We start from the raw sequence: 15032 nt of genomic DNA on the forward strand, positions 1-15032 counted from the left end.
ATGACGATAATGGCGGCCGAAGGCCCTGTGGCCTTCCAAAAACTGTACTTTCCATGTATATTTCAGCAAATCCAGGGACCAAAGGCAAGACCACTGTGAGAAGCACGCCATTGCTTCATTTTCCATTTTTCAGCCATTATGAAGCATGTTGTTTTTTGAACTCGACCAACAGAGACGGAGGGCGGGAAGGGGGTTCGAGGGTGCCCCTCCATTAGTGAAATACCTTAGACACGCCTATACGTACCCGACTGTATGCTGTTTTAGCGATACACTCGAACTTCGATATAACGAACGCCGATATAACGAATTATTTGTTATAACGAAGTAAATTAAGCACAGTCTTGCAATAAATATAGTGTTAGGAATGTATCTTTATAACGAATTTTCACATACAACGAAGTTATTTTGCTGCAAGGTCTGCAAGATACAACAATGTAGTAATGAAGTTATATACTGCGCATTGAAAATGGGTAGATCCAGTTAAGGTAGCGAATTCATCGCCGCAGGTCTGAAAGCCGGCGCATTGGAAACCTAACAACGAACTATTAGTATCTGGAACCATCCGTAGAAGCGACGCTTCTAAAGCGTGTTCGCGTAACGCGTGATAGCGGCTGTATCAGTATACGGCATGACGTAAATACTCCCGGCTGTATCGATTCGCGTGCTTTGGTAATCTGTGACGTTCGTCTATCGTATATCAACTGCGTACACGTCCGGAAAAAAAAGAAGGCAAGTGCCTAAGTACATACAGAGCAAACACATTTATGGCTTGTTTTTACGTGGCGCAGACTCGTATATAGGCAAGGCAGAAACTAATGGAAAGCTCGTCACACGGCAATCGCCGCTGTCGCAGAAACAAACGTATTTTTTTTTTCTTCTTTTCGCGCGCGTTTCGCTTCTCGCTATTTCCTTCGCGATTTTGTAGCGATTTCGCGGCGATTTCTTTTCGGGTCGGAGGGGGGAGGGGGGCTACACATTCCGGTGTTTGTTCTCACTTTTTTTTACGCGCTCGCTTTTTATGTATTTTTTTTGAGGGTGGGTGCACCACGGGGTTCTATCGACGGGAAACTGATTTCGTGGCAAGCTGTTGCGAGAAACGATGCCGCCGCCTGTTTTTTTTTTTTTGTGTGTGTGTGTGTGTTCGTGGAGACGTGCGGCTGAAAAAGTAAGGGTTGCGAGCTAGGTCAAAGGTTTCGTTCCTGTGTCGCTCTTGTTCTTATACTTGCCACCTTCGCGCGTCCCAAAAACAAACATCGTCACTCGAGGGCCAGTTCCGGGACCCGAAGGCGCAGCACCGCGCCGTACGTGCTTCGGTATTCTCCTTGAGGCAAGGTATAAGGACGCCGTGAAACAAATCAATGAGCAGACGACATATCAACATAACGCTGGCGAAGCGGCCGAGAAGTGTGGCTCGAGTAGGAGCCGACAAATAAGGCTTAACGAAAGAACAGCAGAGAAGGCTCAGGAAACGAAAGACAAAATTGCGAGGCCGAAAAAAAAGCGAAACATATTTACAGGCTTACGAAGCAGATGGCAAGTAAGGCTTATAAAAAAAAAAACATGAGACACGGCCCAGGAAACAAATTCCGCGCGACCAAACAACCAAAAGAAAAGTAAGGCTTAGAAAGCAGACGACAAACAAGGCTTAAAGAAACAGCAGACAAGCTCGAAAAGTGCCAGACGAATTACTCATGGCCGAATATCTAAAAGACAAGTAAGGCTTAAGAACTAAACGATAATAAACGAGCCTGGAAGCAGAGTAATGGTTGCAGCAGACCACCCTCGCCGCAAGGGCAGCGATACGTGCCGCCATTTTCTCGTTGTTCTCGACAATTTTCGATCGCGCGCTGGCGCGTACGTGCGTGCTGTGCCGATCATTGTTTCATTTCTTAAGCCTTTCTCGTGTCGCCGAGCGAGCCTGGATCGACGCGCGTGCCCGAGAAGAAGGTAAACGACGGTAACTGCAAATGGAAGTACTATGTCTGAGCGTTATAGTTGCACGAGGGAAGGAAGTTTGGGCAGAGTGGAACGTGATGGGGAGGACGGGTCTTGGCCTCCCGTATACGAACGTATCGAACTGAAGTTTTTCAGTTTTCCTCGCACTCTTCGTCGCTCGCTGTTACACGTGTGTGTGTGTGTGTGTGTGTGTGTGTGTGTGTGTGTGTGTGTGTGTGTGTGTGTGTGTGTGTGTGTGTGTGTGTGTGTGTGTGTGTGTGTGTGTGTGTGTGTGTGTGTGTGTGTGTGTGTGTGTGTGTGTGTGTGTGTGTGTGTGTGTGTGTGTGTGTGTCCGTAGCGCGTGCTACGACCATGGGGTTCACCAGATTCATTAAGATGACTGTTTCATTCGTTCAGCAGTGAAGTGTTGGGGGAACTTTTTTTTTTTGGTGGCGTTGCCCGTTTTTCACCAAGGCCGAACGGAAAATTTTATCCGCAAATGTAGCTATGCAGTGTAGAAAAAAAAAAACAATAGCACTGCCCGCCAAAGCATTCTTCGATATTAATATCTTGTTGTTGCGTGTTAGGCCTTTCTAAACACGCCGGTGAAGAAGGTGTACATTTGCCGCCCCGCCGCGGTGGTCCAGTGGCTAAGGTACTCGGCTGCTGACCCGCAGGGCGCGGGTTCGGATCCCGGCTGCGGCGGCTGCATTTCCGATGGAGGCGGAAATGTTGTAGGCCCGTGTGCTCAGATTTGGGTGCACGTTAAAGAACCCCAGGTGGTCGAAATTTCCGGAGCCCTCTACTACGGCGTCTCTCATAATCATATCGTGGTTTTGGGACGTTAAACCCCACAAATCAATCAATCAAGGTGTACATTTGCCGGCATGGAGGAGCGAAAGAAAGTTAGGAGAGAAAGCATCGCGAAATGCGATAGACAGAAAGGGGGAAAAAAATAACAGTAGCGTAAATCCGGAACGTGCAGTCGTTACCAAGCTTAACGCAAACGCTTCGACGCGTGACCTGGGCTATTTAGACTGATGCCAGCCGCGAAAAGCTGGGTGCTGTTGCCGAGATATCTCGAGATATGCTTGGGTAGAGAGTATCGACAAGCGCGGTTAACACGTCTGCAATCGAATACGCGGCACTAGCGCCAACCAAACTGTTTCAGGACACGCTGCGTAGCGTTCGCGTTAAGCTTGCCGACGACTGTACATGCCACTCTTCGCTTGACCCCGTTCTCCCGGAAGAAGAGCTCCTGGATTCGTTCTTTCTGGGGGGAAGCCGTATCCGTGGATTCACCCTGCGGCTTTGTGTCTCGAAGCGGTGGATGCAAGTGCTCCGCTCTCTATATCGTACTGTTTTTTTTTCTTTGTTCTTTCTTTCAAAAGAAAGAGCGTGACGATACATTCAGTTTCCGATAACGGCCAGCCAATTGATTAGTTCGACTTCCTGGCGGCACCGGCCGCTCCGCGACATACTTTTTCGTCGTGTTATGAACCGCCGCCGCTGCTGCTGCTTCAATCGACCATCGAGATACGCGTTTGTACTCGGGACCGAGCCCGTCGGTGGCCGAGGTCTATCGGGAGGGGGGGTGCCGCATATGCATAAATGCATATGCGGGCGGGGAATACCGTCTTCACCGCGCACTCCGCAAATGAGAGGCGCCTCCTTCTCGCCACTCGACGGACACGGCGCTAATTATAGTGCCCGCGGCGCGATGCCGTTGGAGGGTCGCTTCGCCGTTTCAAAACGGTGCAGCGTTGCTGAAGCTACGGAAGACCTCGGCCAGTCGGCAGGACGACCGACTACTTACGCATGCAACCTCGCGAAAGTCCGTTTTCCTCTATGTTTTTTTTTTTTTTTTGGAAAGCGTGAACGAGAGAGAGAACAGAGGGAGAATGTTTAAGGACGGCCATCAATTGATCGTCCGTTTTAGAAAGAGGGGAGGAGGACGATGGAAATTGGCGTAGGGAGGGGGGGGGGGGGCAAAAATTTACGCACTGCATTGTTTTGCACCGTAGAGCAAGCATAGCCAAACAAAAAAAAATCGACGCGATGGCGAATTGGGCTAGTTGGTGTAGGTAGTTGGTTCCCATTGAAAATAATTAAGATAAGGCCCCCCGAAGGAGTGGACAGAAGTGGACAGGACAGCGTTTACCTTGTTCACTCTCTACCGTATAAGCGTTGTCCACTTCTAATGTCCACGTCTTCGGTTAATCCTGATGTCAGAAAGACAAAAAAAAAATGATTCTCTGCCTCGCCATTTTCCCCCTTCCCCCCTTAAAGTGGTGGAGCAGCTGAACACACTTTGTGATATATCCTGTCTTTTGCGGATTGCGTTTGTCCATGAACGTTCCGTCGGAAGGAAAGTAATATCTGATTGAAAAATGTCATTGATATTCAACGGTGTGACGGAGCGCGCCTGCCGGCACCGCGCACTGGGCGGACTTGCCGCGATTGATACAGTCCGCCTGTTGAAACCAGTACACTACTGGTAGGCGTGCACAGAGTTCTATATAACGTGAAGCTATATTTCCCACAACGTGTGCAGGCATGTGCAGGGTTTTTCGTAAGGGAAGTGAAATACCGCAGTGCATCCCTCCCCCTTCTCGAGAGCCACTCACTGAGGTCTAAGGGTCAGAACGCAGGGACAAGTTAAGGTATTAGGGAGGTAGGGGAGGGGCAAGGGCTATGGAACGATGCGTGCTCCTATGGAAAGATGCATATTCACCGCTGCGCGCTCTACAGTGAAGAGCGAGGGGGGGAAGAGTACACTGTAGGCAGAAGGAGGAAGCCTACCCCCCCCCCCCCCCCGGTCTTCCCGACCCCCTTCCACTGAGGCCCGTACGACCAGAACGCAGTACAAAGACCAGGTATTGCGTAAGCTGATGGAAAGGGGTGAGTCCATAGAAGGGTTTCCTTTCGGGGACGGGGGGGGGGGGGGGAGGCGAAGATTCTTCGCAAGGCCCCTCCTATCTATTATGTGTATGTATATGGAGCTGACTTTGAAACCCCCTCTTTGGTGAATAAGGGGGACGTACCCCCCCCCCCCCCCTCCATGTGCGAACGCCTACGGGTGAAGCAACACAGCGTGCAAGCTCTGCGACAGTTGTGTTGACTCTACCACGAGCTTTCAGTACGTAGCGTGCTTCTCTGGCGCCACGGCGCCGCTAAGGGCACTGCACCGAACTAGAACAGATTTCAGGTTATTGCCGTCTGTACGGCTCCCTCCCCACATACATACATACATGCATGCATAGCTCTGACCCTGTCGAGCTCGAATGCCGGTTTGTTTGCGGAGCGCCTGAGAATACCGCGTCCGTTTTTGCGGAGCTGTCATAAACACGCGACCAATAAGCCCTCGCTTCACGACACCTTCTTCCCGTTCTACCGACGATCCCCTCCGTTTACGAGTGTTATCTGTCCATATGCGAGCGCATAAAACCCCGCAAATCGCGAAAGAATGAAAACCGTCGTACTCAACATTTTTTTCATCTACGTTCCGCCGCCGAACGCTCTTCTGTTCGCCCTCGTGCTCTCAAAACGCCCGACTGCCCCATCTCTTTCTCCGTTTTGAGCCCTCATTCACAGAAGCTGCGTACAAAAGGTTGGAACGTTCTGTAAGGACGTTAGTGCCGCAAGAGAGGTTCGTTTGATTGGTGCCCCCAACACAGCACATGCAGTTGGCCACGCCCAGTGGGAAGGACATAAGATTACGAAGTTTAGGGTCCGATTCCCGACTGGGGCTCTGTCCAAAGATTTATACACCATCACTAAAGCCCCAACAAATCCCTAACACAGACACAAGGGTATAGAGAATTTTTGGAGGGGGCAAAGAGAGGGGTGGGGCACCCTTAAAATTGTCTTTTTTTTTTTTGCTCTTTATGACATCGCGAAAGAAATTTCAGGAAGGAAAGGGGGGCATGGGCCTGGTGTGCCGCCCCTTGGCTACTCCACTGCATAGACACCACTCCGCGCACCCTATTATTCTACACCAAATTAACTCCACTCCTCTCTTTAAAAAACGCACTCATTCACACCCCTTTGCGTTCTGGCAACCCTCCCACCCACCTAAATATCGAAACTTTGGTGGATACACCTCTGGGTCTGCTGCGATTACACAAAAGAGAAAACGCAGGGAAAGGAAGGAGAGCCAGGGAGGTCAATCAGACACCTTTTTGCTTTGCTGCTCTACTCTGTGGAAAGGAGGTTGAGATGCAAGTTCAGGGTTAGTGAAAACCCGGCAGACATTCGAGACCAGTTCAAAGGCGCAACGCCGCAAATCGCGCGTGTGTACGCTTGCGGAGATGGTGCGACATAATGGGCAAGCCCAAGGTAATTACAATGATCGTTGTGATCAATACGTATGATGGTGTCGTTACCGGTCATACATTGGGAAGGCTTGTTATACTTAGGCCGTGCTTTGTGCGCATACTTTTAAAAGTTTGCGGATGACCACATAAACAAAAGTGACGAGGATAGTGGCACCACCTGGTGTCGCAGAGTTCAACCAGGCGAAGGCAGCTATAATTTTTATTTGCGAGCGTTAATTTGCTGCAGGTGAAAAATTTTTTGTTGCAGCATCATTGTGAAAATTTTGCACCTTTATATGTTTTTCCTCCCTAAGAAGACTCTTGAAACAAAAGGGGGGGGGGGGGGGGTGGATAACTTCTTGCACGACAAAACATCACAAGATGCCCCTGCCACCACGTGGTAAGTCTACATAACACGAGCACCCTAGCATATCCCAGGCTTTGACATGCTAAACATGTCTAGCACATCAAACTGAAACATTTAAGATGCAGATGCATGCTCCTTTGAGTCAAACAAGGTCTATACAGAACTGCATTTAGGTGATCTTTGAGTATGCACACGATAATGGGGAAGCTCTGCTTTCGAGAGGAAGGGTGAGTGGAATTCTGTTTTGCAAGTATAGGTTACTTCAGCACCACAGAGACATGCTAATCCTTGCAAACACGACTGCCCTTATTGATCTATGTACTATGCTCGTTGGTTTGCGATGTAGACTTGGTGAGAGGCTGTTCAAAGGGCCCCGAAACGACCTCCAATATGATTTTTTTTAACGAGTAGCACTTGAGATGAAGGTTTATAGATACTGAATTACCGCTGAATGCATGCATCATGTTCGGAATGCCATCACTGTTGGCAGTGCCAAACGCAGCAGTGCGACACGCTTCGAGTGTGCCAAAAAATAAAACTAAAATCCCGTGCTCTTGTTTTAGCTTTTCGGTATCCCCCCCCCCCCCCCCCCCCTCCCGAGTTGGTCCTATCATCACGAGTACAAACTGATAGTCTCGGAGCCAGAAAAAAACCTGTTCTTCTGCCTGCAAATACGCACACTCCCTGCTTACTCGCACGGTAGGGAAGAACATTTGGCCAGGAGGAGAAGCAAGCCAACGAATGAAGTGTGGTGAAGGAAAGGGTGAAACTATCGAAGAACACATTTCGATCGTCAAGCGTGTGCAACTCGCTGTTACAACACTGCTGTTACGGCACCACTTGCAGACTGGTGCAACACTGTAGCTCCACGACTAAATTACAACCTCTGGTTGGTTTGGGGTGACCATCATATTTTGTAGTGCAAGAGCCAATCTTGGCCTAAGAGCGCCAAATGGTACTTAAATTGTCGGAGATGACCTGGTCAATGACTGTGGCAGTGTGTAACAATAGCTGTATATAGGCCTAAATACTTCCGCTGTAATGTGCATAAAACAAAAATAGCTGTTAAAGGAATGTTAGGATTAATGAGACATACAATGAATGTGCAGATATAGTATGCATAAGTGAACTTATCAAAGAAATTGTAATGAAGAAAGGACATTATACCTTGTCAGGGTCCTTAAAAGCATGGACGACGAGTATGTGCTGTATAGTGTACAACCATCGCAGCAGCAGCCTTTCAAGGAAGGCTGTGCAACGATTTTTTTTTTTACTAATAATCAGTAATTTGGTGGTTTTTAAAAGGTACTGACCCTGCAAAGCAACTATAACCACTAGTAGACGAATAATGATTGACGATTGACTATCTCGTAGGGTGGCGAGAAAGAGCTGAAGAACATCCAGAAGCACGCCCTGGGCTCTGTATCCCGGCACGAAGCTAGCCTTCAGGGTGACACCCTGGTCAACCACAGGGCAGCCCACAGCAAGCGCCAGCGGGACCCTCATAGCACCGACATCCACCTCCAAGACCTGGCCCACCCTGCTGGACAACACCACGGCCACAACGCGGGAGGACACGCCCAGCCACACCATGGTAATGTATATGTTTCAATGCTTATAGTGTAGAGGCATATTAAGGAGCACACTAAAGGGAAAAAATAATTAGTTTGGACTGATAAATTATAGCCCGAAAACTTGAGCATGGCTGATTGCACTGCCGAAGGTTCATTATTAAACTCCTTAACAGTTTTTTACAAGATTTCATAATCAATATTTTGCTTCAAAACATGATGCTTCAAAACATGATAAATACAAAGCACATATTAAGTCAAATTAGCATAGTGACGTTTATTGTTCCAGGGCTTACTAGTGTCGTTCTCGATTCTCAATATGACAGAATCACCGAGAAACTGGCGAATATCATCAGGCTATGTTAAATGAAACGCCTTGGCACACCCGGAAAGAGTACCTAACCACAAAGGCTTCAGGGTGGGGGGGGGGGGGGTCAATTAATGCTGTGTTGGACCTGAAATTTGCGAAGGAAGTCCAAACATATGGAATGGCAAAGATTTTTGGCATCTGAAATTTCGGTCGTTCTTATATATTGATGCCTACAAAACAGATTTGTAATTCTGGACTCGAAAGCAGCACGCCATTGTCCCGCAACTACCAGTTGAGCTTCCACAGCTGTTGAAAGTGGAGGAGTGGCGGAGGAAATAGCATCTTTGGCTTTCACATGTACAGTGGTGTCGGCAACACTTCGGTTGCACCAAAACATGTGCATAAATACAACTAGGCCTCTGCATTGCCTCATTCTTGATAAAACAACTATAAAACTCCACCCTGCCAGCGCTTCATCAACCTAGCCAAAAGAAGCACTTTGGAATCCTCTACCAGATTTTTTTTTGCGATGTCACTTCGATGCCTTTGCAAAGTATTCTAGAAATATTTGAGAAATATTCAAAAGATATTGCATGCGATTCACCCTCGCACTTTAATATTCAAATTCACTTGACACTCAACATTTTGCTATTGGCACAGCTCTACCTTTAGTCCTTTCCAGTGAAGTCAGAATCATTCCACTACAGTTAAAAAAAAAGCAGCACATAAGGCTCCCTCTATGCTTCCCTCACTTCAACTGTTCGTTTGTTTAATTAGTTTAGTCCAACGTCCATACTTGTCTCTCTTCTTTCAACCCCCCGATGCACAGAGAGGCTGACGCACGCCAACAAGCCTTCCAAGCGGAGCCACGACAAGCAGCAGCACGAGCGCCACTACACGGTGTCGATGCCCGTCCGCTCGGGACACCAGATCCACCGGCCCGTGGCGCACCACTTGAAAGAGGCCGAGGATTCGCCGCGCCCCTACCGCCTGCACACCAACAGCCACGCCCGGGCGGCACTGCGCTACGCCAAGCAGAGTCGACGCGTCCACAAGGACTCTGGCAAGGAGCGCAAGTTCAAGAAGGCCTTCGAGAAGAAGCAGCATTCCAAGCCCCACTACCTCTGGTAAAGGGCACGAAAAACAACCACGCAATGCAACCTTGTAGGGAGGGGGACGGGAGGTAACACGCATCTCTTCTTGCGCCAACAAGCGAAGGAGAAAAGGGCAGCTTGCGCTGAACTGTAAGACGCAAGGTGACATGTACGCAATAATCGCAGCTAATGCAAGGATATAGGACACTTCAAGTTTTTCATTATGCGCCGAGTAAGAGTCGCAACCAAGAAGACGGACGAACAAAGCTTCACGTCTTCTTCAGTCTCCTTCTTGTGATTCTTTCGATCGGCACATAATCAAAACCCTGGCACGGATCAACTAGACCCAATTATAGCTCTAAAGGCACTTTTATGCAACAGGACTGAATGCCATTGCAAGTGAAACTGTGAACATTGAAAATGCAATGTATTCACATGCGTCAAGCTTCAGTCTAGAAAATTTATGCCTCATGCTTGTACAACTAGTAAGACGGAGGTTTATAGACCGTGCCAGAGCACTGCATGCTACTGTATTCGGGAGAGCGATACAGGCACAGCTTAGCACAGTGCCATAGAAGACTCAACATGCGAATGTTGAGTGTTCTATGGCACTGTGCGAAGCAGTGCCTGTATCACACACATCTGCTCGATTGTGTGATAAATGTCATTCTGGCACTATGGCCTTAACGCACAGTGCGCAATTATGAATGCACCAATGCCAAGGTGTGTAAAAGCGAGACGTTTTTTTTTTTTTTTTTTTCATAGAAGCTGTCTGTGTTCCATAAAGTGGCACCAGGAAAAGGAGGGGAAGGTGTAAACAAACCAAACACAGCCGGGCAGCTGTGCAAAAAATTATCGAAATTTGTGAGCATGTTGCGAATCAAATGTAGGTCTTCCCTTTCCACCGTCGCAATCATCCTCTCAGAAGTGATGTTCTGCAGGCGAACATCGGTCCTAAGAATTGAGAAGCAGGCAGGCGGAAGAAGTGCGTGCGGCCAGAATATGGGCGGCAAGCGTCGTACGTCATGTCTGCCATTATTGCGTAGATGCCACCTGTCGAAACAGGCCAGCTTTGCACGTTACAGACTCCTGCCACGAGTCTACATAATAGGCAGAATTCAAAATGTGTTCAAGTTGTGCTCCGTCACCCTCTGGGATGCCAGCGTGGCTCCGCAGCCTTGGGGAGAAGAACCCTTCCTCCCCCCCCCCCCCTTTTTTTTGTGGGGACTGAAGCTGGTGGGCGTGATTTAATATGCAGTGGGGGTATGCTCATCACAAGCTGTTTTTGTTAAGTGCATTTTGGCGGTCAGATGTTGTCATACAAAAGTAATTCTTCAGTGGCTTGTCTTCTTAGCTGGGACAGGGACACGGTTTTCAAACACAGGCGTTATCTTCCGTAAAAGCATTGACTGAATCTGTGACAGAGAACTTCAGATCACGTTTACAGTCCCATAGGTTCCCAGCCACAAACCTAAGATCACTAAATCATAGGCACGGCTAGAGCTAGAAGATGTCTGGCAATGACGGCTAAAAGTACATTTAAAAGCCATTTTAATAGTACTGCCTCACTGCGGGTGACTTTAGTCAACTGCACGGGATGACAGCAAGACTGCTCGAAATGTGCTCAGTGCAATGTAGGCATTTTACACTTAAAATTCACTTTCCACAAGCATAGCGTCGCGCTTCATAGTGCACAATCGTGACTGAACCAACCTGTGCCAATGCTACTGTACGATCAAATGAGAGAAACAAAACAAAGTTTGAGAGACAGACATTAAAAAGTCTTTGCTACAAGCAAATATGTGAAAGCTTACACCTTTTTTTTTTAAGCTTCGACATAAGCTTGCAGGAAGAAAGCACCCTTTTTAATAGGTCTCTACAACCTCTCAGCGCGACTGATAATTGAGTAGGTTATACACTTGTAGCTGCAGCCACTGTTTCCAAAGAAACAAAAAGGCACACCATAAGCCCATGCAAGATCAACTTGCAGATGCATTTGGAAGTGCTGTGATTTCAAGCATGTTACTTAATAGCACGAAACAGACTCTTAGAAATACTTCGCCCACCAGAACATCCTTGTTTATTAATATCTGCTTTGTGTTTAAGATTGTTGCTTGATTTCTGTTACTTTTCGTGCATGTTGATGCCAATTACTTAGACGGTTCACACTTGCATTTGCTATCACATTTTGTACTCAGTGCAAGTAGCTCATGCAGTTGTGAAATGTTGCTGGACCTTAAGTGTAGCATTTCGAATTAGCATGAAAACTGCATATTTTCCATTTAGGGGGCTTCCTGACAGCTGCTTGTCTATGTTGACAACTTTTGTTGCTTGCATAGCGAATGAAGTCCAACACCGCTGAGAGCCAGACAGGCCTCAATGTTACTTTTGCCAGATGTGTTAGCGCGGTTTGTCGCCAGTTCAATTCTCAAGAAACGGCCTGCTTACAATGTTAGCACGATGTGCTTGTTGAGAGGCATCGCAGAAATGTTCTCCTTTACAATGACGCTGCTCTTTCATTACGATCCCGCTGCTTAAGAGATGGTTCATGACGAAACATGAAGCACTTGACGTTCCAGCAGAGGCACGGCCTTTTGTTCACTGCATCGAGGCAAGCTATAATGGTCGCGTCGTCTATCTCAAAAAGGTCGACGACGGGGCCACCTGGTTCCTTATTATTGTTGCATCTGGTATGCGCACTATTTCTACCCCAATCCTTCGATAGCATATACGCATATAATTATTATCCATGCGCATGCATGTTGGTTGTTTTGGTGGAGGTTTTGTAGCATTCTTTTTGCCTCTTCCTCAAGAACAAACTTTTTCGCTTTCCGTGGTCCGTGCGTTCCTTATTGCGTGCGTGACTTTGTCCGTGGTCACCATTTATGAAATGCTCTGTACAACATTGCTAGGTGTGTTTTTTTTTGTAGCTTTCTCTTTCAGTGTACGATCAATTCTTAATAAAAAAATCAAACACTGACAAGAACTGTCATCTTGCACTTTGTTCTTCACTGAAACGTCCAACAACACGACTGATACTCAAGCCGGCTATGGCAAAACAGGACGCACAGAGTATGGAATACCTGTTTCGACATGGAAGGGTTTCTTGGGTAGGTTGGCAAAAGTGTTCAGCCAAAAGGTCTCAACCAAAGCTAGGTATGGAAAGCACATGACCGATCCCACAGGTGCACACAAGGGCTATCACATCAGAATAGTCTGCACACTACGTAAGCTCATCAACATCTTCAACGCGTAGTCATCAACATGGCATCTAATACCCGTGTCGCACGGGTGATTTTAAAGGCTATAGAGTCGGTAGTCTGTCAACAGAACACCCCACACCTCTGTTGAAGCTTTGATGGATATTGAGTGACAAAAACAAGTGGTAAACATGTGGCCACAGTTTCACTGCTCACCAACTTAACCAAAAAATTAAGTAACTTAGTGAAATGTTTAAATAAATATAAGAGGTGCATGTGTGCTCTTAAGAGTACAGTCGAACCCCGCTACAACGAAACTGACGGGGCGCGGAAAAAATTTTGTTGAAGTGAAAATTTCGTTGTAGTGAAATCGAAAAAATATAGCTGATCTGAGCTAGCGAAACAAAAGAACGTTTATTCTCAGAATTTAAAAAATGTCCGCGGCTTCCTATTCGTTCCCAGCAGCGTCGGGACGCGATTCTCATCCATGCATAGCGAAGCCATGGTGAAAAGCATGCTGAAACACCTAAAACCACCTTCGTGAACGAACCAAACAGTTGCATTAACACGTTAACACCGGCAGCTGTCTGCCGTCAAAAGTATCCGACAACGCCGTGATGGAGGCAGGGTAGGCAGGCAGATGTAGCTGATTTTGTTGATAATGCAGATGAACAGCCGCTCTGATTTGTCACCACACTGGCCAAGTGCGAGCATAATGATAAACATCTGAATCTGAAAAGGCATCGTTCCGTGGTTGCACCCTGCAGCTTCGTGAAAGGAACCATGAACTGAGCAACTGAGCTTCAGCTTCGTGTCGGCTGCGACTCAAGCAAGACAGAGGCAAAAGCAGGGCAGTCTCATTGCCATCGCTATCGAGCAAAGGTGGCGCCCGTGCTTGCTGAACAGCGGCGGTATAGCGCCGGTTCCTGGTGGTGCCAACGCTTGTATTAAACTTACCGTATTTACTCGATTCTACCGCGCCCTCGATTGTAACGCGCACCCAATTTCCACCGCGAAAAAAAAAAAAACGTAAGACATCGATTGCAACGCGCACCCATTTTTTCTCGCTGGCCCGCATGATCACACCACTCGAAAAAACGACTCCTTTCGGGAGCGTCTTCCATTTAAATATGAGGTACGGGCGAAGCTTGTGCCCATCTGACGTGTAACAGAGCATTGCCGTCACTGTAGTTTTACCGTGGACCGATGTCAGCACGCGAACTTGCTTCGCCCCCTTCTTCTCGACGGTTGTGGTGCCAGGCATGTCGAAGTAAAGAAGCGTCTGATCAGCATTCCCGATTTGCCCAAGCAGGTAGTTGTTGTTGCGCCGCAAGTTTAGGACGAACCTCTGAAAACTGTGAAGCTTTTCATCGTACTCCTCCGCAAAACTTTTCGCATATGCATGTTCCCCTTCGGAGGGAAAAGCCTTTCCTCTTCATAAAGTTAGTTAGCCAGCACCTGCTCGCTTAAAACTGGCTCCGCATTAGACATTTTTCTAAGACTAATTGCATAGCCCGCACTTGGAGCAGTTCTGCCGTCACGGGCCGCTGTGCTGCTCGCTGCTAAAGCACATACTCGCCGAGCAGCTCTTTAATTTGCGGAAACCGACCCTGCTGTGGTCCACTGAAGCCTTTGCATAAAGCTTTGCTGTCGAAAATCTTCTGCTTTTGTTTCCGCCGGTCCCGCACGCACGTTTCGGGAACTCCGAACGACCGCGATGCGGCCCGATTTCCGTCCGTTTCTGCACATGCGATGACTTTTCTTTTAAAAGCGGCATCATGGTGCACTCGAGTTTTTGGAGTCGGCCATTCCACGCCGTCGATGCTAATGCACTACTAGATGACGAACTCCTCAGCACACGTACGAAGTGCCGCACATGAGAAACACATAGGCAGAAATGGACGACGCGCCATGCCGACGCACGTAGGGGGCGGCCATTTTCGATTTGCCGATGGCAATAGATTGGCCGTAATTTTTTTTGTTCGTACTCGATTCTAACGCGCATGCGATTTATGAACTCGCTTAACCGGAAAAAAGGTGCGCGTTAGATTCGAGTAATTACGGTAGATGACGCATTTTCAGGCTCTGAAAATGCACCGAAATGTTAAACATTGGTTTTACTGCATAGAAATAAGTATCTAAGCCTGGAATTGCATTGTAAAATTTCGTTGAAGCGGGATGATCGAAGAAAAAGTGTTCGTTGTGGCGACAATATTTATGCATTGACTCCTATCGACTG

At 47.7% G+C, this 15032-nt stretch overlaps 2 protein-coding genes across 2 annotated transcripts in view; one reads left to right on the forward strand and one right to left on the reverse strand.

Annotated features, from left to right (window-relative positions):
- The window catches only part of LOC119181356 (uncharacterized), a 145350-nt gene extending 135195 nt beyond the window's left edge, over nucleotides 1-10155 (forward strand). The window contains exons 3-4 of the mRNA XM_037432576.2: nucleotides 7993-8212; nucleotides 9329-10155. Of these exons, the coding sequence (XP_037288473.2) occupies nucleotides 7993-8212; nucleotides 9329-9630 (522 nt within the window). The 3' untranslated portion in view covers nucleotides 9631-10155. The remainder of the gene's footprint in view (nucleotides 1-7992; nucleotides 8213-9328) is intronic.
- LOC142774622 (TBC1 domain family member 2B-like) overlaps nucleotides 1-15032 on the reverse strand; it is a 199771-nt gene that overhangs the window by 141456 nt on the left and 43283 nt on the right. The window lies entirely within an intron of this gene.

Source organism: Rhipicephalus microplus, chromosome 10 (assembly GCF_043290135.1).
Source record: "Rhipicephalus microplus isolate Deutch F79 chromosome 10, USDA_Rmic, whole genome shotgun sequence".
In the NCBI taxonomy this organism is placed as follows: domain Eukaryota; kingdom Metazoa; phylum Arthropoda; class Arachnida; order Ixodida; family Ixodidae; genus Rhipicephalus; species Rhipicephalus microplus.